Source organism: Belonocnema kinseyi, chromosome 4, assembly GCF_010883055.1.
Source record: "Belonocnema kinseyi isolate 2016_QV_RU_SX_M_011 chromosome 4, B_treatae_v1, whole genome shotgun sequence".
Classification (NCBI taxonomy): Eukaryota; Metazoa; Arthropoda; class Insecta; order Hymenoptera; family Cynipidae; genus Belonocnema; species Belonocnema kinseyi.
This window is the reverse complement of record NC_046660.1, coordinates 85771722-85797194: the sequence shown is the minus strand read 5'-3', so window position 1 is coordinate 85797194 and position 25473 is coordinate 85771722. Positions and strand designations below refer to the sequence as shown.

At 30.3% G+C, this 25473-nt stretch overlaps 2 protein-coding genes across 4 annotated transcripts; both read left to right on the top strand.

Moving 5' to 3' along the window:
- Positions 1 to 420: 420 nt before the first annotated feature.
- On the top strand, positions 421 to 15808 carry LOC117170761 (H(+)/Cl(-) exchange transporter 7). The gene is made up of 11 exons (XM_033357794.1): positions 421 to 962; positions 5683 to 5814; positions 5943 to 6141; positions 7362 to 7615; positions 7691 to 7868; positions 9440 to 10134; positions 13920 to 14096; positions 14880 to 15089; positions 15178 to 15423; positions 15500 to 15580; positions 15649 to 15808. Exons 1-11 carry the CDS (start codon positions 792 to 794, stop codon positions 15754 to 15756), a joined length of 2451 nt encoding a protein of 816 aa, XP_033213685.1. The 5' UTR covers positions 421 to 791; the 3' UTR covers positions 15757 to 15808.
- A 3305-nt stretch (positions 15809 to 19113) lies between these two features.
- Positions 19114 to 24632, top strand: LOC117170762. Of its 3 annotated transcripts, none has more exons than XM_033357798.1 (2): positions 19114 to 19186; positions 21932 to 24632. In XM_033357798.1, the coding sequence occupies exon 2, from the start codon at positions 22112 to 22114 to the stop codon at positions 23369 to 23371; it is 1260 nt and encodes a 419-aa protein (XP_033213689.1). In that variant the 5' UTR covers positions 19114 to 19186; positions 21932 to 22111; the 3' UTR covers positions 23372 to 24632. The 3 variants fall into 3 exon arrangements, with proteins under 3 accessions (XP_033213689.1, XP_033213688.1, XP_033213687.1); XM_033357797.1 differs by lacking the exon at positions 19114 to 19186 and adding an exon at positions 19451 to 19698; XM_033357796.1 differs by lacking the exon at positions 19114 to 19186 and adding an exon at positions 19773 to 19978.
- The last annotated feature ends 841 nt before the right edge of the window (positions 24633 to 25473 follow it).

Below are 25473 nucleotides of genomic sequence, written 5' to 3'. Positions count from 1 at the left end.
CAAAGGCCTAGGTCAAGCTAATTATCTATGTGAAATTTCCATGGACATAGGAAACACGGGATTAGGCATGCTGCCCTACCTTAGGCGAGCGGGGTTAAATCCACGGGAGGGGGGAGAATTCCATGAGTGGGGAGAGCCGCCATCTTACGATGTGCCATTTGATTATGCGCACGAGCATTTTTGCCGACAAACTGTGCATGAAAATATAAACATGTGGGCGCTGCCATGTTTGTCGCGGGACATCAAAAGGTGGTGTACCCCCCCCCCCCCCCCCCCCCCTCATTGCATCACCCCCACAATGGCATGCCTAGTCCCTTGTTTCCTATGTCCATGGAAATTTCTAAGATTTTTGTTGTCAAAATTAATCTTGTGTGTAGTACTTCATGCTTGTGTTAAAAAAAAAAGAATTTGTGGTTAGGTTTTCAGTTTTATCTTCTCGCTTTTAATTTGTTTTGTCTTCAATGGTTAAATAAGTATTTATCGTGCTTATGCAAGAAAAGTTCTTATATCAAAACTGATATGAAATGTACCACAGCTTCCGCAATACGGGGGAGTACCGACATGAGTAATTCAGAAATCACGTGACCACTGTCCTCTAGCAACAAAGGGGGTTTTCACGTTCTTTATTGTGAAAGCAAGCACGAAAGCATTGAACTGGTGTCATTTCTCAATGGTGTCAATTCGTTCAGTGTCTCACAAAACATTACAGAACAAAGAAGGCACCAACAAAATATTTACTTTAAAATGTGACTCGTTAATAGTAATAATAAGAAAATAGTGAATTTAGTGCAATGTCGACTCCAACAACATCTCCTTTTCTAATTAATGACGCTGTCAGTGAGACCAGCAGTCTGAATGACAGTCGAGATCGAGATGACAGAGAAAGACTCCTTAAGTCTAGAAATACACCTCGAAATAATTTCCCATCATATGCACATGATAGTGTCAATGTCAGGTTTCGGGTAAGAATTATTGCCACTTCAATCTTAGTTTTTCTTTACTTAACACATGAACCTAACCTCAAAAATGTTATTCATCAAAACAGAAACAACTTGCAACTCAACTTCCACTTGTTTATGCCATAAACAATATTTCGCACAATAACTGTTAAATAACTATTCGATTTATAAAAACCTAATCAAGAAATTTTAAAACTATATATCGACCTTTTTTTTTGTTAAAAGAGGTTAATTTTTGAATTGTTTAAGATATAAACTCACAAGTATGGAGATTGCGTCATTATAATTAGTCGCATTAAATACATAAAATTACAAAGAAAGTGGCATGACCTTTTGACAAAAGACGTAATAGATACCGAATGGCTGAAATAATAACTTGTTTAGCAATATAGAATTAATAATTTTAATTTGATTTTCAAATACTCTCTGAACAATCGAAATAAACTTTAAAGTTAAAGCAATTTTTTATCCATAGTTTTTCAGCATGAAAAACTCTAAATCTAGGCTTAAAACGTTTCTTGCTCAACTTTTAAACTTTAAAATGTAACTATTTTCCAACCAGCGAAGTTTATAATTTACATTAATTTTGAAATTCAGGAACATTCATTTTTAACATTTTAAACTTGAAATTACTCACCAATAAAGGCTTTACATTTGAGATTGTACATATAATTTGAATTTTTTATAAATCAGACTTCACAACCCAAAATGCTCTCGACACAGGGGAGAGGGGATAATTTTTCATAAAAATAGAGGATTAATAGGGTAATAAATTCTTTGATATAAAATTATTATACAAATAACATATTTAATGCAATACGGAATGAATTTTCTACAAAAAAGTTAATATTTCAACCAGTAAGATGAATTTTTAACTAAAACAGAGAATTTTTAACAAAATAGTTAAGTTTTTAACCAAAGAGATGAATTTTCAACGGAAAAGGTAATATTTGATACTTCAACCAAAAACATAAACCAAAAAAGACAACTTTTCAACAAAGTCGTTCAGTTTTCAATACAAAAATCTACCCTACTCGCGGGCACATCCTCATCGCGCGCTAGGCGATGATGTGTTGATGGCGATGATGTGCCCACAAGTTTGAGCGTGCGACGGTTGAATCTCGCGCTTCGCGCTCGAACATAATTGCACCTCGCGCTTCGCGCTCGGATATTTATTCTTTGCATTTGGAATGCTTGAAAAAAACTTTATCAAAAAGATCTCTTTTAGATGGCGGTATTTATATGCGTCTTCATATTCTGAATTGCCTACTTAATTAAGTATAGTCAAAGATTAAGTTTCTCAAAGCTCTGTAGGCTTTGAGGCACACATTCTCATCGTGACACTCGCGTTGCACGCTTCATTTCCGACAGACATTTGTAAACAGGTTTTGTTGGATTTTTTCTCGTAACTTTCGTCGTTTTTCTACACATTTTTTTTATTTTATTTTATTTCAATGTTATTTTTCACGAATAAAACAAAAAGTACGCGTCCTATCAAGAAGTGATTCTTAACGAAATTATAGATATTTTTTAGGATAACCATTTTTGTTAATTCATCCTTTTTTGTATCCTACATAGTTTGTCCACAAAGTGGAATTTTTTATTTTCCATTATTTTTTGTGCAATCAAAATTTGAATTTTCGATTTTTGAAGAAAATCCAAAAATTGGTTATGATAATCTTGTAGGGCTTTCAAAAAGAAATGTTTTTCTTCTCTTGACTTTTTTTCATATCGTGCGTTTTTTGACTTCAATTTTTGATTTTCGGTCGATTAAAAAAATTTTGAAAACGCTATAACTCTGAGAATTTTCTTTTTATCTAAAAAAAATCTTAAGAATAAATTGTTTGTTCTTTTTAGTACTATAAAGATTCGTACATAGAATTTTCAAATTCAGAAAAAAGTTGTTTCAAAAATTTTCAAAATGCTCTCACTTTTTGAATTTTTATCAAAAATGGCTGGTTCACGAACTCGTCCTTTCTTTTAGGACCTAAAAAAGTGTGCCAAAGATGAATTTGATTCGTTCATTTTTTCGAGAGTTATCGTGTTTACGGACAGACGGCCGGACAGACGCCATCGTGAAAACCTGATTTCCGGATTCAGCGGGTCTCGAAATGTGGAGATCCGTTGAAAAAGTGTGTTGTAAAATTTCCGTCAATTCTAATACTTTCTCAATCATAAATGATGAGAATTTAAAAAGATGATACTTCAACCGAGAAAAACATTTCTAACAAATCGGACCGTCAACAAAGTAGATTTGAATTTTCAACCGAAAAAATTGATAAAATTACCAAGAAATACCTATTTTCAAGAAAAATTAAAATAGTAAAATTTGCAGTTAAAATATTTCTATTTCAACCCAAAACGATGGATTTTCAAGGAGAAATTAAAACGTTGATATTTGAACCTCAAAATATTTTGCGTTTAAATAAAAAATAGTTGTATTAAAAAAAATTTTTGAGTTAAAAACATTTCTTTCTGGATTTATAAACTTGTCAATTAGGATTATTTTCTAACGAGAAGAATTTATAATTTACATTAATTTTCAAATTCAGAAACAATCATTTTGCATATTTTAAACTTTAAATTACTCAACTATAAAGCCTTTCAATTTGAGACTTCATAACTTAAGCGGAGACTCTGACTTAAGATTTTTGATGACTTCACAGGCCCAAATGCTCTCGAAAATGGGAAAGAGGGTGCTTCTTCTCGAAAAAATAGTTGAAATTTCTATCACAAGAGACGAATTTTTGACAAAAGAAAAAAGTTAATTTTCAACAAAAAAGTTGTTTTCAACCCTAAAAGATGCCATTTAAATTCATAAAAACGAAATTTTTATTACAAAAGATGAATCTTTAACAAAATAGTTTCTATCTTTTACAAAAAATGCGGCATTTAAACAAACTATATGAATTTTCAACTAAATGATCGAATTTTAAAATAAAAAAATTAAACCTCTACCAAAGACAGTTGCTTTTTCAACCAAATATTGGGATATTCAAACCAAAAGGTCGATTTTTTTAGAAGACAGTTCAATCGTCTGCCTAAAATGTTGACTTTTTAACATATAGATCATTTTTAATGAAGAAAGATGAATTTTTAACCAAGTGATTGAATTTTCAAAAATATAATTATGTGATTCCAAGCCAACAGTTTCATTCAAAAGCCAAATAGTTGGGCTTACAATCAAGAAACCAATTTTCGACTAAAAAAGATAAATTTTCATAAAAAAATTAAATTTTCAACCAAAAAGAATGAACTTTCAACAAAAAATAGTTAAATTTTCTGATTGGTTTCTTTTACTTTAGTTCGCATTTCAACGAAAAAGCGAGAAAAAGGAAAAGTCTCTTGAAAACAGGGGCAAAAAGATCAATTCTTTAAAAAATGGGAAAGGGGGATAGGGAAAAGAGTGTAAAGACTGTAATACTCGAATGAGAAATTACTTGACTTTAAACGTTTTCGGCTTAAAAATGTCTGTTAAAAACTGTTAAAGTATTCCATTTGAAAAAATTAAAATTTGACACGTATTCACGAATTTAATCATTTGTCAGTTGCTAACGCTAATAATTAAACATTTTCTGATTATAAAGCTTTAATGAGAAAAATTTTAATTCTAATTTTTTCAATTAAAATGTCACCATTTTTTATAGTTATACATTTTAATTCTGATTAAAATTGAAAGTATATACTACCGTTGAAAATTGTCAGCACGATCAGCGAAAGTACTATTAAAAATCACTTCTGACTTTGAAACGTGACTACTAGTTTAAAAATTGAGTGAGAAACTGTTTAAAAAAAAACGTTGAGAAGCTTGTCCAATTGCGTTTCAAATGAGCCCAAATACAGATGTTTTCGATATTTCGAAGAAAATATACTGTGCGTGAACTTTAAAAAAAATCAAGAATTTCTCGAATTTTGTGCTTCGGATTCAACTTGTAGAATGACCTAGGAAAGTTGTAGCAAAAATCCGAAATTCATACGAATTAGTCTTTGAAGTCTTATCTTTAATTGCAGCCCATAAAACTTTTAAAAAGTCTTCCCGGGTTCTTGAGATGCGATTAAAAATGTCCAAGCGTGTCTGCGCCGAATTTCAGTCGCTTTAGAAGCGAGTAAGACTGAGACTCGACGCAGATACGCTTGGACATTTATTATCATATCTTAGGAGCTCCTGGAAATCACTGAAGTTGTTTTGGCTGAAATTTAAAATAAGTTTCAGAGATTACGTCCTGTCAATTTCAGTTGTTTGCCTTAAGGATCATTCACAAACTACGTAACGCGTTTTTCTTTTTTCCATTTCGCTGTATCACTGTACACTTCACGGAACTTATATTCTGATCTTTATTTAAACAAAATAAAGACGCGTTACGTAGTTTGTGAATGATCCCTTATGTATCATAAGTCACAGCACGCGCAGAATTTGACAAACAAAACCTGACACGTGCTCGGCGACCACCACTCTCCGGGTAGATAGTAGTAACCACCGACTGAAATTTGACATTGGAGGCTAGTGTAAAGTTTAGTCAAATTCTGAGAAAAATATCGGATAAAAATCAGTCGCATTTGTATTTTAAAAAATCTCCACTTTCAAGAACAGATTAGAGTTGGAATCCGGAGTTCCAGTATATCCGAGAAATTATATGCAAACCATGCTGCGCAATTAATGTTAAAATAGAACAATAACCGATAAGCAATGAATCACTGATTTTTGAATACTTATCTTTCACAGAATGTAAGCTCAGGAAATTCCAGCTACGGTTTTAACAGTATTATCGAAAGTCTTTCTAATCGTCAGAATAGAAGACTAAATACCGGAGAAATACATCCAGGAGGAACAAATTTTCTTTCTACAAAATACGAGGTATTTTTATTCTGACATTATATAACAATAAAATTTTTTATTTTCAGAAAATAATAAATTTGTATCTCTTTACTTTATACTGAAAAATGTTTGGGTTTAAAAATTTCAAAGAGTATTTAATATTATAGAGTCTCGACTACGATCCGTGTGAAAATAATTTGCTTTTAGACGAGGAAAGGAATAAGGGGTATAAGTTCATAATTAGAAAGAAATTAGCGAGATGGTTTATCTTCCTTCTAATAGGAATTTTCACAGCCCTAATCGCCTGCTATGTCGACATTTCGATAGAAGAACTATCGCATGTAAAATATAAATTATTGCAAAAATGTATCCTTTTATAATTATAAAAGTTGATAAAAATAAGATCAGACTTTTCAATACAATTTTTGCGGAAAGTTATGTTCGTATTATAAAAAAGTACTAGTTCCATTCTTAATATAGAATTGATACAACTCAGTTAATGATTAGAATCATCAAAACTACAAGTAACGTCGTAGAGAATGATTTAAAGTAAATGAATCTATCATTAAATTAAAGACATAAGTCCCGAGGGTTTCACTATTCGACTTGTGAGTGTACACTTAAGTTCAACATTTCAAATATTTCACAAAAATATAACAAAGTTTTAAATAGATTCAAAGATTTCCGTAAATATAACAAATTTCAGAAAGATTAAACAAATTTCACAAAGATATCAAAATATTGTAAACATTACAAAAGTTTTTAAAAGATTTCACAAAGATTTCTTAAAGAATAAAAATATTTCACTTAGTATTCTAAGATTTCAGAAAGATTTTAAAGATTTCTAAAATTTCAACAGATTGGGCAGAGATTTCACAAAGATTTTCATAACTTCGAAGGTTTTCGTAAATTTCAAAGCTTTCAGAAACATTCGAAGAATGTCACAATATTTCAAAAGTTCTCAGAAGGTTTGACAAAATTGTCAGAAGATTTCTTAAATATTTAAAAGATAAGACCAAGTTTTGTAAGATTTTACAAAAATATCAAAAAACTTTCGAAATATTTACCTATTTTTAAAGGTTTTCGTAAATTTTAAACATTTCAAAAAGGTAATAAAAAATCACAAAGATTTAAAAGATTTCAAAAGATTTCACAAGTTTTCAGAAGTTTCCAACATATTTGAAAGATTTCCATAAATTTTAAAGATTTTACAGATTCTAGTTTTGGGATTTGTGGCTTTGAGATACGTAAATGACAAAGAAGGCCTGATGAAAATCTAAATCTTCTTGATAATTCACGGGTCCCAAAAACTAAAGCATTATTATTGAGAGTCGCGAAAAGCCACAAATTCTTTTACTGATTTCGAAGATTTCAAAAGATTTTGCAAATATTATGTATATAAAAAATGTATACAATTTCATAACGATTTCAATAAATATGAATATGAAGATATCAAAGATTTCAAACATTTTATGAAGGCTTATACATCATATTTCAAGAGTAGGCATCAGCCTCTTAAAAAGTCTTAAACATGTTTGAATGACCAAATAAACCTAAACTATTTTTCCTTAAATTCGATATCACAGATGTAAATAAGTGTGCAGTAGAAAATTGTCTAATAGTGCCATACATATTATGGCTAGTTATAAATATAGCTGTGGTCCTAATAGGAGCACTTTTAGTAACATACGTAGAACCAGTGGCGGCCGGAAGTGGCATTCCTCAAGTAAAATGTTATTTAAACGGAATCAAAGTTCCACGAGTAGTGCGGATCAAAACTCTGGCTGTGAAAATTATAGGAGTTATAACAACAGTTGTTGGAGGTCTAGCCGGTGGAAAGGTATTATATTTTTTCAATCGAATTCAAAACAATAGGTATCGGTTTCCGATTACTAAATAACATTAATTTTCCAAGGAAGGACCAATGATTCACTCTGGAGCAGTCGTTGCTGCTGGAATATCTCAAGGGAAGAGCACGAGTTTTAATAAAGATTTCGGATTCTTCCAGTATTTTAGAGAGGATCATGAAAAAAGAGATTTTGTTTCTGGAGGTGCAGCTTGTGGAGTTGCTGCTGCCTTTGGTGCACCAATTGGTTCGTTTGAAGTATTTAAAATCAGTGAATTACAATTTATTAAAATTTGAGAGTTCGGATTCTCTTCAGAGATCAAAAATTGTACCAATAGTGGCAAAAATTTGGAAAAATAGTCAATATTAAAATTATATTTGCACGAATGAAATTAACTGTCGAGACAATTCAATTTTTTTTAAGTGATAGGACATACAATATTTTTTATTTTAATTATTTTAAATTTCTAAAATGCTATTTTATGAATTCTAAGTCTAATTTAGAGAAATGTTATTTTGTTATCATTGGATGAAATTAAAAGAAATATAAACTTTTTTATGAGAAGAATTAAAAGATTTTACAAACTCTAAAGATTTCAAAAGATTTGACAACGATTTCAATAACTTCCAAGATTGTCATACATTTCAAAGATTTCAGAAAGACTAAACAATTTTCACAAGGACTTTGAAAGTTTTCAGAAGATTTCACAAATTTTACAAAGAGTTTACAGATTTCAGAAGATTTAACAGATCTTTTAATAATTTCAAAGATTTCTGTAAATTAAAAAAATTTCACAATTTCTAAAAGATTTTTTCACGTAAGTTCTAAAGCTAATTTATGGAAGTGCTATTTTTATGTTTTATTATCATTTGATGAAATTTAAAAAAAAAAACTTTTTAATTCAATTTCTTATGCTGGCGTTGCTTCAGAATTTTGATTTCTAAATTTCAGGTCTTCTTCCGGCGTTTTTAAACGTAATTTGAAAATTCTAAATGTTACGCTTATAAATCCATTCTACATAAATTTATAGACTTTTAGAGGAATAGAAAAATAACATTAATGAAGAATAACCACATAAAATGAAACTAATTAAATTCTTATCAAAATATTTTCAAAGATTAAGAAAAATTTTCCAAATTAATTTCGACTTTTCAACTTCAAATTCAAATTGCTGATTATAAAAGTCTTTAATTTGATATAATTATTTTTCGAAACCATATTCAATTTTCATCTTTCAAATTTTCAACCAATAAGTGTTACAAGTGGAAATGCTAGAATTTTGAAAGATTTTTCTTCGAAAAGTCGAAAGAACCTTTCAATCTGAGGGCTATTCAAATTATGTAGATTTTTTTTAAATTTAACAATACTTCTAAATTAAATGTATCGTTTTTTTCTAGGAAATTTATTCATTTTATTGGAATTAGTGAAGTAGGAATTAATTTTGAATTATTTTCTATATTTTTTCAAATAAAATTAATCAGAGCTTAAATAAGTTTAATTTCATGCGGTCATTCTTCACAGATGATATTTTTTCCCTCATCTAAAAGTTTCTAAATTTCTCTAAAATCGAAGTAGTAAGATTAAAAAATTTTATTTATTGCCTCTGAAAGAATCGAAAAAAAGACCTGGAATTTATTACATTTTCCAGAAATAATGGTATTAGCAGCGAATTACGAAACAATAGTATCATTTGTGACATTTTTATAAAAATACTGGCAATGCTCAAAAAAGTGTCAACTAGTGTGAATATTTGCGCGAGTCCGAGCCCTAAAATTGATTAACTCAGTTTCGATTAATTAAAAAATAAAAAAATTCAGGTGGGGTTCTCTTTAGTATCGAGGAAGGCACCAGCTTCTTCAATCAAAGTTTGACATGGAGGACATTTTTTGCGAGTATGATTACTACTTTCACGTTGAATGTTGTTCTAAGTGCCTATCGCGAAGGCCATTTTGGTGATCTTTCCAATCCGGGACTCTTGAATTTCGGAAAATTTGAAACTATAAATTATCAAATTTACGAAATTCCACTCTTCATGTTGATGGGAATGATTGGAGGTCTTCTGGGAGCACTGTGGAATCACGTAAATTACAAAATCTCTTGCTTCAGAATGAAATGCATAAAAAAAAGGTGGGTGAAAGTCCTGGAAGCTCTGGCTGTAGCCGCAATGGGTACCACAATGGGGTTTCTAATGATATTCTGGAGTAATGATTGTCAAGTTGTTGAAAATGGTCGTAATGATTCGATCCAATTATTTTGTGAGGATGGAAAGTACAATGTTGCTGCTGACTTGTGGTTTCACACACCTGAGAAAACCGTTCAGTCTCTTTTGCACGATGCTCCAGGAAAATATAACGCTCTAACGCTGTTTATATTCGTTATACTTTACTTTTTCTTGGCGGCCTTCACTTTTGGTCTTTCGATGTCGAGTGGATTATTTATTCCGTCGCTTTTAATTGGTGCTGGATGGGGTAGATTAATGGGTTCTGGTCTTAACCACATCCTTCCATCAATGGTAAGTCAATACATTTTTTTAAGTTAAACCTTTTGCAAATATCAATATTTTAAAATATAAGCATTGTAAAATATGCAACTTTAAACAGAAACTATAGATTAAAAGTCTAGATTTTATAATTGGGAGTGTTAACAGAAGGGAATAATTTTAAATTCGAAGCAGCCATTTAATCGATTTTAAATCAGGTATTTTCACTTTAACCACCAGCAAACTTGACTTCTTTGAGTGCTAAGGGTAGAGTTCCGAGCCGGTTATATTACTTTGAGAATGGTAACGAGAATGAGAATATTACGGAGAATATAACCGAGAAATAAATTCTCTGAGAATTTATGAGAATCTCAGAATTTCTTTTAATTAATAGAACACTGCATTTTTTTCGTTAACTTTTCGATTGAAAATTCAACTCTTTTTTTTTGAAAGTTTGTCTTTTTTATTTTAAAGTTTGCCTGCTTTAGCAGAAATTACATTTTTTTTTATAAAAATGCAACTGTTTGGTTAGAAATTAAGCTATTATACTATTCTCTTGAAAACTTAACTATTTCGTAGAAAATTTACTTTTTCTTTAAAATGTATATTTTGGTGTTGAAAAATTAACTGAAATATTTTCTGGATGAAAGTTCCACTTATAAACAAAAAATTTTTTTTTATTACAAATTCATCTGTTTTACTATAAAATTGATCTTTCTTGGATAAAAATGAAACTATTTGGTAGAGAATTGAACTATTTTGTTAAAAATTCATCCGTTTTGGTTGAAAAATTCATCTTTTTGGATTGAAAATTCAATTTTTTTTCGTAGAAACTTATTTTTTTTTTGTGTTACAAAAATTCAATTTTTGACGTTACTGAGTTAACTGGAATCTTCTTCGGATGAAAACTCAACTTTTTTTGTGATAAAAAATTATTCTGCTTCAAGATAAATTTCACATTTTTTGATGCAACTATTTGCTAGAGAATTCAACAATTTTGTTAAAAAGTCCTCCTTTTTTGTTAAAAATTCATCTATTTGGATTGAAAATTCAATTTTTTTGGTAGACAATTATTTCTTGTTAAAAAATTCATAGTTTGAACGTGAAAACTCGACAAAAATCTTTTTTCAACAGAAAATTCAACTATTTTTTTGAATATTTATCTTTTTGATTTAAAACTTCACCTGTTATAGAAGAAATTTCATTTTTTGTATGAAAAGCAATTTTTTGGTTAAAAATCGTTCTTCTTTGCTTGATAATTCAACTAATTTGTTTAAAACATTTGGTTGAATCGCTTTGTTAAGAAATCATTTTTTTTGTTAAAAATTTATGTTTTAAGTTGAAAAGTTATCCTGTTGGTTAAAAGTTTAATTATCTTGTTGAAATTAAGTTTTTTTAATTGAAGATTAAACTACTTGGGTCAAAGTTAAACTACATTGTGAAATTTTTCTTTATTGAAAGCTTATGCCTGGTTGAAAATTTAACTGTTTAGTGGAAAATACTTTTTTTCGGTTTATATTTCATTTTTTAACAGAAAATAGAACTTCAATTTTTTAAGATTAAGATTTTTTAGTTAAAAATTCGCGTTTTTTTTTGTTTTAAAAAAATTATTTTTTAGTTTGAAATTTCCCTTTTTTGTGTAAAAATGCATAACTTTCGTGGAAAATTAATGTTTTGTTAAACAGACATATTTTTAGCTTGAAAATTGAATTTTTATAAAGAAATTTTGTCTTCTGATTTGAAGATTCAATAATTTAGATAAAATTTTATTTACTTTTTGAGTGAAAAACCTTTATTTATTGTAAATTCGTCTTTTTGGTTTTAAAATTCTTTTCTATTGTTGTATAAATTTCATTCTTTTTTTATCAGAACAAAAACTATGACACTTTTTCGTTGTCAATTTGCCTTTTTAGGTTGAATAATCAACTATTATGTTAAAAACTCAATTATTTTGTTGAAAATTCCAGTATTTTGTTAAAGAGTCACCTTTTAGAGTAGAAATTTTTTTCGTTTGAAATAAATCAATACATTTGACAATTTAAAATTCGTATATGAAACATTGTAATTCCTGAATGTCTGAACTAGAAAATAATTTATATTCAACCGCTGATATAACCTGAACAATAAAAATATTGTTAAAAATCATATTCTCGGTTATATAACATGAACTTAAATTCTCGGAAGTTTAAGAACTCTAGCTAAGGAGAAAACAATGGATGAAAGGCATGGAACAAAACTTTATATAGGTTATATCTTTGTAATAAATAATAACTATTGTCATTTTATTATTTCATTAAATAGTAACTCAAAAATAAAAACTGGTTTCGAAATACATATAAAAAATTAGCTGTTACGAATAAATTAACAAAATACGGCAAAAATTAATTAAATCCCGTGTATTTGATTCATTGTTTTCCCGTCAGCAATCAACAAAGTGGATTTAGCTGACGATAAAGTGAAAATAACTAATTATCCTGTCTAAAAAAAGTGGTGTAATGATATTTTGCGTACATTGTTGTCGAAACTAAAATTTCCAAAAAAGTAATTTTATTTCATGATAACATTTATTTTCAAATGTTTCTAAACATAATTGAAAAAAGTGCAAGTTTTCATTGTAAATTATTTTTAATATTAGAAAATAATTAGGTTCTGAACATTTTGCTACAACAATATAATTTGTGAATTTTTTCACACTATCCAAGAGATGAAGAAAATAAAATTACGGACAAAAACTTAGAATATCTTAATTTACGAAATGTATACACTATCGGTAACGGTGAAAAAATTGTCGGTGTCGATAATGAGATTTCTGGGAAATTTAAAAATGATTTGGGTTTTATTTTAAAAGATTAATTTAAGTTTTAAATACTTCGAAACATCTCGAAAAAGAAAGACCATTTTTTTATTTGACCCGATTAATTTTTTAAAAATAAAAATGAATTATTTGAAAAGATATTTAGAAGCTTTAAAAAGAAGGGAGTAATGTGGGGAAGGGGATTTGTATTTTTAGATTGATCTAGAATTCCCGTGTTATTCATTTAAATAATGCGTTTGTTCCGGAACACTGATCCTACCCAGGTTGCTGATCAATCTCTCTAGCGACCATCTTAAGTGAAGAGTTCCGCAAAGTTATCATAAAGCATAATTTTTTTTATGATTCGTTTTGCTGAAAAATTGATTTTATGAGAAAGTTGAAAATGATATCCAATGACTTCTTAAAATTTCGAAAAAGAGCGTAGAAGATTTTAAAGCAAAATTTCGAAATTTTACAAAATATTACAAAAAGTTCGATGAAATGTAAGAGGTGATTAGAAGCTTTGAAAAGATTAAAAAATGATTTAGACCTTGAAAAGATTTCAATAAAAATTGTAACAAAATGCACATTTTTGAAAATTCCAAATCAATTTTTTTTAACCTTTTTCACCATTGTGGAAGATTTCAATAAAGTAAATATGTAACTATTCTTAAAATTCCGTGGAGATTTTTTAAATAATTTTTCAGTTTGAAAAATTAATTTGAAGAATTTTTTTAACATTTCAAACAAATTTCAAAGCATTTCTAAAAATATCGAAAATTAATATTCTGGGATAAAAATTAGTATTTTTGGAGAAGTTCAACTGTTTTTGAGATAAAATTAAAATCTTTTTTGATTGAAATATGAACTCATTTCGCTTAGGTTTAAGATAAAATTCATCTCTTTGACTGAAAATATAACTATATTGCGTTGAAACTTTCTCATTTTTGTCAGAAAAGGTGAAAACATAAAAGAATTGTCTAAATGTGATTTTTTTATTATTCTCATTAACTATTTATTTTAGAATTTGGATCCTGGAAGATATGCATTGCTCGGTGCTGCTGCACAATTAGGAGGAGTCGTCCGAATGACAATCAGTTTAACGGCCATTTTAATAGAAGCCACGCAAGGAATAGCTTTCGGCCTACCGATTATTATTGTTCTAATAATGGCAAAATGGGTAGCTGACTTCTTCAACGAGGTACATATTGGGCCAGATACAAATCTACTTTTAAATCTTCCAAAAACAGGTCTTTCATTCATTAAAATAATTGCCTAATCCTAAAATTGGTTACTTTCAAAAACCTGAAATTTAAACTGTTTCATTTTGAAGACTTTAATGTAAAAGGTTTCGTTTTTAAATCTCTGCATTTTTTATCATTATTTTTCAAATTCAAGATTTAATAAAATTTTCTATTTTTAATTAATGTTGTCAAATTCTAATTGTATCATTTTCAACATTTTTTTAGAATAATTCAATTTTTTAAATTTAATGCTCTTCAATTTTGAACAGTGAAAATTACAGGGAATTTATTTTTTGATCTGCAAACTGAATAATTCAGTCGAAAAATTTATTATAATTTTTTAATTTTTCAGTTTCCTTAATTTTAGGCTTACCATTTTTTAAAAGCTTGCGACCTTTAAAGTGAAAATTGTAGAATTTCGAATGTTTTATTGAATTTTAGAATCAAATTTTTTCAAAAGAGAAAGCCTCCATTTTGTAATAGCGTACATTAATGAACGTTTTTACTTAAAATGCCGGAATTTCAAGTGCTTCGAATTCAGAATTATTTTGCAGTTTAGTTTTGAATGCTTAAAGTATAAAATTTAAACTTAGAAAGCTGGATTTTTTGCTTTTAATGACCGGAAAAAAATGATTGCAAGCCAGGAAATGCCGGAAATTGACCAACAGTTCTTTTCTTTGAATTTAGCAGTAACCGTGACTAAATCAGATATTAAAATACTAATTTCTCTTTTTTTGCAGGGAATTTACGAAATCCATACACAAATGGCAGGAGTGCCTTTCCTCGCTTGGGAAGCGCCTCCCTTAACAAACAACATATACGCTCATGAAATAATGAGCCACCCAGTTGTCTCTTTTAAAATGGTTGAAAATGTGGGGCACATTATCGAGGTTCTACGATGCGTTACATTTAATGGATTTCCTGTCGTTGATCCACCAACCACAGACCAGGTCTTAAATTGTATAAATATTCCTCTCGCATACTGAAAAAACTTTAAATAATTTTAAAACCGTTTTGAAGCTTTGTGTTCAATTTCAGGATGAAATCAACTGCTATGGCCGTTTTCGTGGATTGATTTTGCGATCGCAGTTGATAGTTATTTTACAAAACAAAATTTTCAACGAATACGCGGATAACTGGGAGGATCGCATCGATATTAAAACATTCCGTTCTGCTTATCCGAGATATCCAACCATAGATGAAGTTGATATAACTGACGATGAAAAAACGTACATGGTAGACTTAAGGCCTTTCATGAATCCTTCTCCCTACACTTTACAACATGTAAGTTTTTATTGTTATCGTAGATAAAGAGAAGATAAAGCAGAAAATGAATATTTTTAAATTTATTATTTTTCAGTCTGCGTCACTGCCACGAACCTTTAGACTTTTTAGGGCCCTGGGCCTTCGACATTTGCCTGTTTTAAACGATACAAATGAGGTAATTTAATTTGATTCATAATAATATTTAAACTGCAACATATATTTTTAAATTATTGAAATTTTCAGGTAGTTGGTATGATAACGCGAAAGGATGTAGCTAGGTACAGAATATGGAGACATCTAGGCAAAATGGGATTGGAAGAACTTTTAATAACCGACAAAGAGCCGTCTTAAAGAAATACCAACGAAATTTGTCGTGGAAGTTTTCTGCCTTCCATTCGTTTTTATACAATTATCTTTACAAGAGACATCTTATTTTTCACCTGAATGTATATTAATTACCTATTTTATATATAGTATATAAGTTGAAGAAAAAAGTTTATACGTAAAGATGAAATTCGTAAAGGTGATTGAAGAATGAGAAATAAAAGTATTATAGCTATTTTACCAAAAAGTGAGTTTAATTATTTACGAACAGCTGCCAACCGAGCCAAGACCATAATTTGAAAAATAAGTAGACAGGATATACGACTAGCAATAGTAAAAAGTAGTATTCGTAAGTTGTGAAGCTTGTGGTTTCCATCGCTAGGAAAATTTCAAGTTTGATGGCGCGCGAAAATCTGAAACGAGAAGAGAATCTGGTAAGTACAGGAAAGTGTTTTTAAAAGCATTAGTCCTAATTAAATATTTTATAAATAAGATATCCGGTACCATTAAAATGAGAAAATTGATCCATATTAAATTAAATAAGCATCGGGTTTTTTTTGATTGCGAAAAGAGGATTTTTATTCGAAAAGGCGATTATAGATATGCTAAGTGCATGTGTATATATTATGAATACGGAACAGAGAAGGGCATTGGCGAGAAATGTTGCATCGTTGCCGATTAATTGCGCATTGCTATTTTTGGAGTGAATCACCTTGAGCCATTGGTACGTCCGTGCACGCGGAAGAAGTCACTGTCTAGTCATTTTAATCTTCAATAAGCCTCGCCTCTAAAAAATTATCTCGAAACAAACTCAGTGAAAAAAGTGCGATTAAAAGCCTCACAACTTCATTACGAAAGTCTCAGAATTTTTTTTTAAATACCGAATTTGTGAGATGGAGATAGCTAAGTGACGTAGTTTCAAGACCGGCAACTCGCCTTTCTCCCTACCAAGCGTCTCATATTTTCGACAGTCTTCATGTCAAGAGAATCTTACTTCTGACCTGCGTTTCGAGCAGCGGGGACTTAGAATGCAAACATTAAAAAAGAACATCCATTGAATACAAAAGGAATTCTATTTAGAAAGATGCCTAACGGGGATGATAAAACTAGCAACAAAAGGTGGAGAATTAATTCTTCAAAATCAAAAAGTAAATCGGAATCTTCAGAAGAGAGGAAGATGACTCGAAGGCCTTTGCCGAGACCACATGAAACTGAAGAAGAAGCGATTATTCGCAGATTTCACGATGCTCAAAGAATGGCCAAATTTAGAGCAAAGAGGAAAAAGGCACTTGAAGAAACGAGAGCTCTTGAAGCAGCGAGATTAGCAGAGATAGCTTTGATATCAGAGCTGAGGAAAAGGAATATTTTGTTTCGAGTCGCGAATCCTCTTATTACGTCTTCAATTTCGGAATCTTTTTCGAATCACACTGATTATAACCATCGAGATGAGTCTGATAATTTAGTAATGTCATCTGCATCTGCTCCTGGAGAGAGTAAATATTCACAGTTGCTTAATGCAATTGAAGAAATGGGCAGAGATGTTCGATTGTCTTATGTCGGAAGTAGGACTTCTATAGAGAGATTAAAAACTGGAATCGCAGAAGCGAGATTGCTAATTAGAGAATGTCTTCTGGAAACTGAAGTGAATTCGAGACACTAGTGAATTATAATTTAGATTTTAGATTTTGAGTGATTTATTAACTCAAGTGATGTTGAAGCTGAAGTGTGAGAAATAGTTTGGTAAGTGAGGCAAAGAAAAGGAATTTTTTACAATGAAGTAGAACTGAGATTTTGTTTCTGAGTTGTGCAGGCTAGTTGTTTATTTCTAAGGATATTTTTTGTAGAACACTTTTATCAACGCACTGTTAAAATTTGAAAGAAGTATTAATACTCATTGCTAAACTTCAAAGGATTTTGAATGGTCCTAGAATTTGTATTAAAATAAAATATGTATTACTACAATAAAATAAAGTATTAGGTAGAATAAATATTTTCAGTAAATTTTCTTGCAATGTAGAAAATTATGAAGAACATTAGATAAAGAACTGGTTTTTTCCTCGATTATTTTAATTTAGAATATTACGTATTTTAAAAGCTCCTTGGAAGCTTCCACTCCAAAATGTAAGACTGTTTGATTATTAATAAAATTATTTATGAAATAAAAATTTCATTTAAAAAAGCATAATATTTGTATAACGAAATAATCTTATTTTTAACTATTACTACATAGGAGGTTGATGATTTACCTACGCCAATCTGAACTATTTTTCTATATTTCAAAATTATTAGGTTTTAATTTAAATAATTACAAAATTGTATAAATTTTGTTTTAGAATTTAACCGTTTAAATTTTTAAATATTCAAAATTGTACAATTTAAAATTAAAATTCTTTATAGCTAAATAATTGTAAAATATAAAAGGTTAAAATTCGATCAATGGCATATCAACCAAATTCAAAATGATTTGGTGTTTATTTGAATGATTCAAAATTCTATCATTTGAAAGCATTACAGACTCTCTTGTTCATATAATTTACATAAAATCAGAATTAAACAATTTGAATTAAAATCTCTAATGATTAAAAACAATTTTCAATTGAAAAAGTTTAAAGAATAATTTAAATGAAAACTTATGGATTAGATAATTTCAAAATAAAGCAGCAATTAAAATTCAAGAATTAATCATTACTTTAAATTTGAATCGTTCAAGCTGATACATTTTTAGGACCTCGAACTATGATGTTCTCAACCAAAATTGTAACAGTTCATATTTCTACCCGGAAACTTTTTAATGTTATATCAAAACCAGTTAAACCCCCAACCGAAACACATTAATATTAAAGCAAACAGTTGAATTTTTTGCACACAAAAATTACATTTATAACGAAAGAAATGAATTTTCAACCATAATTTTTATTTAATTTTTTACAAAACAGTTAACTTTTCAACCCGAAAATATAAATTCTTAAATAAAAAATTACTGGACCTAAAAGCCAAGTTATTATTTCTGTTTTTATTTAAGCATAAGTAATAGATTTTTATTAGTTTTTCTGTCAGTAACTTTAAAAAAACCTTAAAAAATAACTACAATGCACGCATTTTTAAAAAGCTTGAACTTTTGGAGTCATATAAGTAAATATCTTAAAAAAATTTCGAGAAACAAAGTTGTAACGAATCAATAAAAAAAGTTTTGAAGTCGGCTAGCTCATTATATTTATAATTACCAATTGACATAAACCAGATAAATTCACTCAATTAAACTAATTACTCCAGTTGTTTCAAAAAAAACCATCTTAAAAATGCTCTCGAAAATGGAAACAAAACTTCACAAGTCGCTGGAATTAATTTTTTAGAAGTCATTGGTAGTCCCACCTATCCACCTCCCCTTCTGACTGCTGAAAATCTATTGACAATACTTACAATCGCGTCGTCCAGAAGCAAGACAATTTTCTTATGGGTACGTACGTTTTCTCCCAATTTTTCTTCTCGAATCGAATTCTTCAAAATTGCAGGATTGGCTCATCTCAAAGCTCAAGCTATCCAAACATCCTCAAACCCCAAACCTAATTTTTCTTTTTCTTCTGTCACACGAAAAGTCGAAAACTCAAGATTTCCTTTTCTCGAAAAGACAATAATTTCTCCTCCAGCGTCGCACACCTGTCCGTCGTGAAGTTGCAGACACAACGCAAGTAAAGTAGAGAAGGGGTTATGGTCAATAAACGCAACAACGTCACACGGTCACACGCAGCCTATCGACGATGGACGACCTTTAAGTGGCTTGAAAATCTTATATGTCGTCGGCTGATTTTCCTTTTGTTCGTTTGTCTGCGAGATATCTTGATAAATCCGAAAGTGTTTTTCTTTAAATCGAGGTTGTGGAAAAGCGGCGGAATTGAAGAAGATACTGATGTAAAATCGAGAATATCGGAGCGAGAGTTCACCAATGAAAGGCACTTTTATCAGTTTTTTGTAAGTTTAATGAATATTGTGTCGGCCATTGTTCTGATTGGTGAGCAGTCGAGAAGACGGCGTTCTTGGAATTTCGCGCATGCGGACACGATTCGCGACAAATCACTTTATTCAAAACATGAAAGAACGCGATGCTCGTCCGCTCAAATTTATTCTCGATTACCTGATTAATTGAATTAATTATTAAGTGAATCTAGTAAACGGAGTAGAATAACGAGTTGATCTGGAGTTTTATAATTAGTTGAGAAGTGTGAAACTACTGTGAATGATATTCTAGCACGTGAGTTACTCCAAATTCATACCGCGTTTTTTTACTTGAAGTGTAATTAATTAAAAATGCAATTCATGTCAGAGGTTTGCGAAACCTTTAAATAGGGTTTCTTCTTTTCTAGTAATGAACTAGTATGATGTGAGAAAATATAATTTCGTGATTGATGAAGTAGATTTTAAAAAATCAAACTTTATCTAATTAATGCTCCGCATTGTTTTTTTTTTTTTTTTTTGTCAACTTTGCAGTTAACCTCTTTGTTTGTTTTATTTATTGTTGTGAAATATGTTAACTGTGAAAAATAGAAAGAAACAATTGAAATGTGAACTTGAATTAGAAAATTAGAGCGTCTCACTAATTTCACCTGTTTATTTTAGGTGGCAACAAACGTAATTTTGTAGGTTAGAATTTTTTCGGAGCATATGGAAAGAAATAAAAAAAACGAGAATTCATGGAGTTTGGAACGGGGTTATCAACTTAATAAATTGATTCTTTATTTTCGATAATCAAGTTTTAACACATGCAAATCAATTTTCAGCAAATATTGCAATATCAGACCAAGTAAATCTTCTTATTTGTCTTTGGTTTTATTTCTAAGTATTATCTGGTATTATCTGAATTTTAATTAATATAAGTTTCTATTTTTGACTTCTTTTCTGCCTCTTTTTTCTTTCGTTATATTTTTTTCTCTAATATGAGCCAGAAAGGAGGTTATGATCCAACCACAAAAAAGGAATAAAAGCACAGACATTATTTAAAATCGTAAAATGGCAAAAATAATAGCTCTGGATATTGAGAAAGTATAGTAAATGTTGTATTGCTTATTAGATGCAAATTTTTTCTCTGTATGAATTAGCAGCTATTGCCAATTAAAAAAATACTATTTTTTGATAGACGAAAAACTTTATTTTCAAAATTCCCTCGCCATTATTATTCGTTTAACCTGGGACATTTTCAACACAAAATCTTTTATAAGCTAAATAAAACAATTTCAGATTAAAATAAAAAAATTTGCAAATCAAAATAACAAATTTAAAACAAAACCTTTAGATTATGAACCGAACTGTTAAGTTTTCAACCAATATATGAAATTTACAAACTTTATACTAACTAAAATAGTTAAATTTTCAACCAAACGATTACATTTTTGGAACATAAGTTGTATTATTAACTAGAAAAGATCAATTTTCAACAAAAAATTAAAAAGATTAATTTTCAGTAAAAAAAAAAATTTCAACCAAAAAGATCAATTTTCATAAAAAAATGGAAAAGTTAGTTTAAATAATCAAAAAACGTTAAATTTTCAACCAAAGAGGTGAAATTTCCAGTTAAAAGAATTAATTTCCAACAAGAAAAAAAAGTTTTAAACAAATAATGTAATAGTAGATGTTTCATCTAGAAAATATCTTAATTTTAAGTCAAAAACAGTTAAATTCGACCCAATGATACGGATTTTCAACAAAATAATTGAATTTTTAACCATGAAGATTGAAAAAATTGTTAGATTTTCTACCAAATAATAAAATTTATAAACAAAAATATAATCTTTTGGAAGGTGCCACTGCAAAAAAAGAAATACAAATAAAAGGAAAATACATTATTATCAAGAATATTTTATCAGCGTGGCCGCAAAACTTTATTTTCAAAATTCCCTAACATTTACTTTTAAATGTTTGATTTATTATCATTGACAGTCATTTAAGGTACCTCTTGTAAAAATTCTCTGACTTTTGTAAGATTTTGGTCAAAATCAGCTTTCCGTGATCAATAAATCCCCAGACTTTTCCTTGACTTTCAGGTTTCCCCGGCCTACAGCCACCCTGTATTTTCTATTTCATTATTACTATAATTATAGCTAAATAAATACTAAAAATAATCTCCTTCTCTGAGAACAATTTTTTTTGTTAAAACAAGTTTTCCAGTCCATATCAAAAACCTAATTTTGTCACATTTTTGTCTTTCCAGAAATCGTCCCACCAGAAATACCTCTACATCTGAACCAACTCGAAGAAATCTGACTGGTTGAACTCGAGTAGTTGGACTCGCATGCCCGGCGTGTATCCTTAAATACATATTTTGAACTTCGACCACAATCATGAATCACTGCCTAGATGATTGTTTGTGCCTCGCTCAAAATCTTCTGTTATGCCCAAGTCCAAGAAAAAGTCTTACCTTACGAAGGTAAGGGAAATGCGAGAGTACCGACGCCTGAAACTGATGTCAGAAACAGCAGAGGAACGTGCTCTCAGATTATACACAGCCGCAGAAAGGATGAAGAACTCCAGGGCGAAAGAAACCGAGGAACAAGCAGCAATCCGAAGAATGCAGGAAGCTCAACGAATGGCCAGACACCGGGCCAAGAAGAAGCGCTGCCTTGACGAGAATCTCGCGAGGGAAATCTCAAAAATCGCCGAGCTTTCCAAAATGCCAGATGCAGCGACAATCGCTGAGATGTCCGAGCTCAACATGAACAAAATTTCAGCAGAGCTCAAACAAATGATGGAACGAGGAAAAGTCCCAGAGCACATCGTCCAAATGGCTCAACTCGCCGAGTTCAGCAAAATGACCGAGCTCAAAATGAACCAAGACATGGCAAAACGCTACGAGATGGAGAAGATGGCTGAATACGCAAAGACCACTGAGTACATGAAAATGCAAATGCAGATGAACGAAATCGCCAAGATGAACGAGATGGTCAAGTACTCGGAGATGGCCAAATATAATGATATTTCGAAGATGAACGAGATCGCCAAGATGAACGAGATGATGAAGATGTCCCAGATGGCGAAGATCAACGAAGTCCAGAGGATGAATGAGATAGCGAAGCTAAACGAAATGGTCAAGATGACTGAAATGGTCAAATACAATAACGACATCACTAAGCTTAATGAGATTGCTCAGATTAACGAAATGGCCAAGGAAATTGCCAAGATTAACGAGAAAACAAAGATGAACGAGATGATCAAGATGGCTAATATGCAGAACGACATCACAAAAATGCCCGAGTACTCAAAGATGGCTGAGATGGCTAAACTTACGGAACTCGCGAAGCTGAACGAAATTACGATAACGAAGTTGAATGACCCTCCTCCTCCTCCGAAACAAGAAGTGCCCAGAATTCCAGAACCTGTGATCACAGTGCCAAACCCGAGGAATCTGCAGAATGTGCAGAGCGTTCAGGTTGCGCCTCAAGCCAGCCCATCGAGTACGATTAATTTTCCGTCAGTGCCTGGCCAGGGCAAATACGCCCAGTTGTTGGTCATCATCGAGGAACTCGGTAGGGATATTCGCCTTTCGTATGCAGGAAGTCGCAGCGCTGCTGAGAGACTCAAGATGGGCATCCAGCACGCGAGGATTCTCGTGCGGGAGTGTCTACTTGAAACTGAACACAACGCTCGGCAATGATCTATCTATAGTGGGTAGAATTTGAGGAATTATTTTTTTAAATAAGGATATTTAGAATTATCGGGACGCTACTCGAAATTTTCAGGGATTTTTTTACCTTTTATATTGGCTGGATGGCCACTAATCGGGAAATTATTGTAGAATACAAAGGACAAATTTGTCTTTTCTAGGAAAGCGCTAAAACATATATGCCTTAATATGCTTTTCCTATAAATTAACGTTACTACTCGGATCATGCAAGTATAAATAAAAATAAAATATATGGTTCTCAAATCCTCACAGCTGTTACATTAATACCTCATTTTTCTGAAAATAATTTGGTAAAAGTAATTATTATGAATGTAAGTTTAAAAGTAAACTCATCCAAATTTAAAAAATTTCATTTTTTAAGGCTTGGAACTTATTTAAACAAACTCGGAAAAGACTGGATATTTTTCCCCAAGATTTCGGTGGCCGTTCTGCATTTGGGAACTTTTTAAGTTTGTCTTTTTATTTTTAAGATTTTGTAGAATCCAGAGGAAAAAACTAAGTTTCTTTCTCTGTTAAAAATAAGATTTTTTGTTTAGTATCTCCTGAAAGAAATTAAATCCTTGGCAGGAAGGCAAAAGTTATAATCGAGAAGCGTCCTAAGATATTTCCCAAAGGTGCGCCTTACGATAAAAAGAAAGATGTGCGCCTTGTAATCTAACAATCGTAATTTACGGATTTATTTTGTCGTCGCGCAGCTTACTTTAAACTTAAAGTTTAAAGTAGCCGCTATTTATATAGAATTTTGGTAAGCGTAGTCTTCGGATAGAAATCCTTTCGTAAAGAATCTTCTAGCCTCTTAGATCGGAGTCGAGGAATTCTTTTTAAATTCTTTTACTATTGGTGAATTATACATAATGTTACAAAATATTAACTCTGTAAAACTCTACTACATGCCTCAGTGCGAAAGAGACATGTTTTGTATCTAGATATTGATGTTTTGTTGTTGAAGGTAAATAGTGATAGGAAATTTTGTATTTGAGTTGGATGATTCAAATTCTCGAGAGTCGTGAGAATTGTGAGTTTTAGAATTGAATTATCGAGTTTAGGTTTCAAATTTAGTTTGGAATTTTCGATGATGATAGAAAAATTTATTTTATTTAATACGATAGATATATTATATTTACATATGGTTATACAAACCGAGAGGAAATTTGATAAAAACGAGAATAATGTACGCCTAAGGGCTGAGAATGTAAAGTATCATTGAATAAAAAATCAATTTTATAAGAGATTCATCCTTTTTATGCCAACTTACATTTTTGTACTAAAATACGAAAAATTACCTTAAAAATAACGAGAAATATTTTTAAAATAATCGCGATGGTTATGGAAATTCATCTTTTCAGTAAACGATTTTGAAGGGAAAACATTTTACTTTCAAAGATATAATACTTTATAATAACCGGAAACTCATTATACATTAAAATTGAAATAATATAAAAATGTTTTCAAATATTCCTTTCGTAATTGTTTAAAAAAAATTTTGTCAAAGCTACGTCACTAACAAATATTTTAAAGGAGTTCTTCGACTACAATTTTTTTTGACAACTGCAATTTATTTCTTAAATTTGTATTTGAAAGTAAAGAATTTTATATAATTTTCACAGATAATTTGATTGTCTGAATGCAAGATTTAATTTCCAGTTATAATTTTACACTTTGAATACCAGAACATAAATATTTGTGATAATTTTTTTTTAAATAGTTTAACAGGCATTAATTTTACGAGATGGTTCGATTGTTCGCGAAACCTAGCTTTAATAAAATGTATGGGATGAAACGTAAAAATTCAATTTTTTAAGAATAAAAACTATTTTATCCCATTTTTTTAACTAGTTAATTTACAATTTTTACTATATTTTTTTTTAAATAAATAATTATTACCAAAAAAGGTTGAATGCTTGAGTTATGGGCGTAAATGCGCGTATTTTTTGGCGGGAGGTTTACAGCGAGATTCTGTTATCTGTATATAATTTATAATTATGTACGAAAATGTGTAAATTCTGTTCTCGCATAAAATTATTGAAAAAAATACAACATATTACTTTTATTTGCAAAACAAACAGTACGAA

What these genes read in the sequence shown, in the direction of transcription:
- LOC117170761 (XM_033357794.1), top strand. Translation starts at nt 792, where the DNA reads ATGTCGACTCCAACAACATCTCCTTTTCTAATTAATGACGCTGTCAGT. An exon ending in TTCTTTCTACAAAATACGAG is followed by an intron (nt 5,815 to 5,942) that starts GTATTTTTATTC and finishes TTAATATTATAG; the next exon opens with AGTCTCGACTACGATCCGTG. An exon ending in ACCACATCCTTCCATCAATG is followed by an intron (nt 10,135 to 13,919) that starts GTAAGTCAATAC and finishes TATTTATTTTAG; the next exon opens with AATTTGGATCCTGGAAGATA.
- LOC117170762 (XM_033357798.1), top strand. Translation starts at nt 22,112, where the DNA reads ATGCCCAAGTCCAAGAAAAAGTCTTACCTTACGAAGGTAAGGGAAATG.